The 1962-nt window shown below is 37.2% G+C and overlaps 1 protein-coding gene across 1 annotated transcript; it reads right to left on the minus strand.

Annotated features, from left to right (window-relative positions):
* Nucleotides 1–544: 544 nt before the first annotated feature.
* LOC116817905 (interleukin-18 receptor accessory protein-like) lies at nucleotides 545–1762 on the minus strand (the record flags this gene model as incomplete). The annotated part of the gene is made up of 3 exons (XM_032768400.1): nucleotides 545–668; nucleotides 953–1021; nucleotides 1588–1762. Coding segments are annotated over 3 exons (368 nt in total), but the record flags the coding sequence as incomplete, so codon positions are not given.
* Nucleotides 1763–1962: the final 200 nt, after the last annotated feature.

Here is a 1962-nt window from a genome sequence, read left to right on the forward strand (position 1 = left end):
TGATTAGCCTGCCTTGATTGGCTGCAGATGTTCTAATCGGCCTGTCTGCCTTAATTGGTTCTAGCAGGTTCTTGATTACTCCAGTGCAGCCCCTGCTCTAGTCACTCAGGGAACAGAAAACTACTCAGCCAGTGACTAGTATATTTGCCCTCTACCAGACTCCTGTACTACACTGGCCTGGGTCTGTCACACCTGGTATTTGCTAAATTTTCACTGCTTCACTGTAGAACCTTAATGTTCTTTTAATGTACTTTTTTGTATGTAATTATAGACACATACATATATTCATACATACGTAGTAGCATGTTAACATGTATGATATATATATATCAGAAAGAACATGTGTGTGTCACACACATTAGTATGTAATGTGTGTGTCTAAAAATCCTCAGTGGATTTTTCTTACATTAGCTGACACTTTGTTAGTGATCTTCCAGTGACTCCAGATAAGAAGACAGTACATTAAAGTAGATATTGAAGACTCTACATTTGCTTGCACTGTAACCAAGCTGGGTTTTTCTGTTTGTTTGGTTTTTCCCCTTACCGTGTTGTGTTCTGCAAAAGTGGCTCACTTTTACTTTCTTTGTTGTCTCTGTACCAAGTTATCATGGGCAAAAAATCGCTTTCAAAGCCAAAAAATACTTTGCATTCAATTTTAAAAGGTTTTCCTGTGAAAAGGAAACAGAGAAATATTGTTTACAAAAGTCACTAGAAAGTCTTTCTCCTAATTAATATGGGAAAGTGGTTGCTGGGTTGAGATGCATTTTTTCCCCTTTGATGCCAATAAAGGCATACACTGTCTCAGTTTTTGACCTAATCCATACAAAACATTGGACCTAAGATCCATACATGTCTTTAAACTGGTTTCTATCATCCAGTGAAATGTCAATATTCCATTAAATTGTAATGTCCTTCCAGGCCAGAAAAAGAACCGCAAAAAACTCCCACTTACCAACTTCTACTTCAAGGGTCTTCATGCCACTGGGAGACAAGATGTTTGGGCTGTGGAGAGTGTTTCGTGCTGCAATACAAAATAAAAAATAAAATAAAATAACGGATAAGACTATATTATGTGTAGTGAAAAGGTTCCTGTAGTGTCTTAGGCTATGGTAAACCCAAGATGGAATCAGTTCTGATAAGGTTATTGATTATTTTAGGTTACAGACAGTCTATTATAAGTTATTACTGAACATTTAACATTCCATCCAAAGCCCACTGAAGTCAATGGCAATCTCTCTATTGACTTTAATGGACTTGGGATGAGGACTTTAATGATGTTTAACCTGATGGTCTGTCTGAACATTCCTAACATATAGTCATTTTGTAAGTGTGGCCTCAGGCTATCAGGCCAAGAGTTCACTGCATTGTGGAGGGAGAAGGAGACCCATTAAAGGTTTCTGAAGAAACAGCCGGAGAAGGAGGACTAGAACCAGGAGAGGACAGCATTGTCAACGTGAGAGAGGACAAGATTTTCAGAATGTGAGCACAAAGAAAAACAGTGCAGGGGAGGAAAGAGATACTAATTTACTATGGAAAATAAGTTGTTACTACAGATATTTTATTATTCTGAATTCATATGTTACTTACCAATGATTTTTACCCTAACTACTCGTCTCATTGTCCACTGGATGCTGTTGTCAGATAAAATGTAATCACATACATAAATACCAGCATCTTGCTCATAGGTACTTAACAAGTTGATTTCATCATCCTTAAGTTTTAGACTTGTTCTAATCTCCTTAAACATTACTCGAATTCCATTCTAACAAAAAGAAAGGAAAATGAAGCAATTAGATTTTTTTTCTTTGCTACTAATTAAATTCTCTTTTAAAATCTTAGAGTGGGATTGTCAAGACAGCTGAATGCAGACCTAACTCTGTTCCCACTGAAGTCAATAGCGGTGTCTGTTATACCATGAGTTTCATAAGATTGGGGTGCGGGGGGGGGTAACAAGAAATATTT

The sequence above is a fragment of the Chelonoidis abingdonii genome, unplaced genomic scaffold (assembly GCF_003597395.2).
Source record: "Chelonoidis abingdonii isolate Lonesome George unplaced genomic scaffold, CheloAbing_2.0 scaffold3001, whole genome shotgun sequence".
Classification (NCBI taxonomy): Eukaryota; Metazoa; Chordata; order Testudines; family Testudinidae; genus Chelonoidis; species Chelonoidis abingdonii.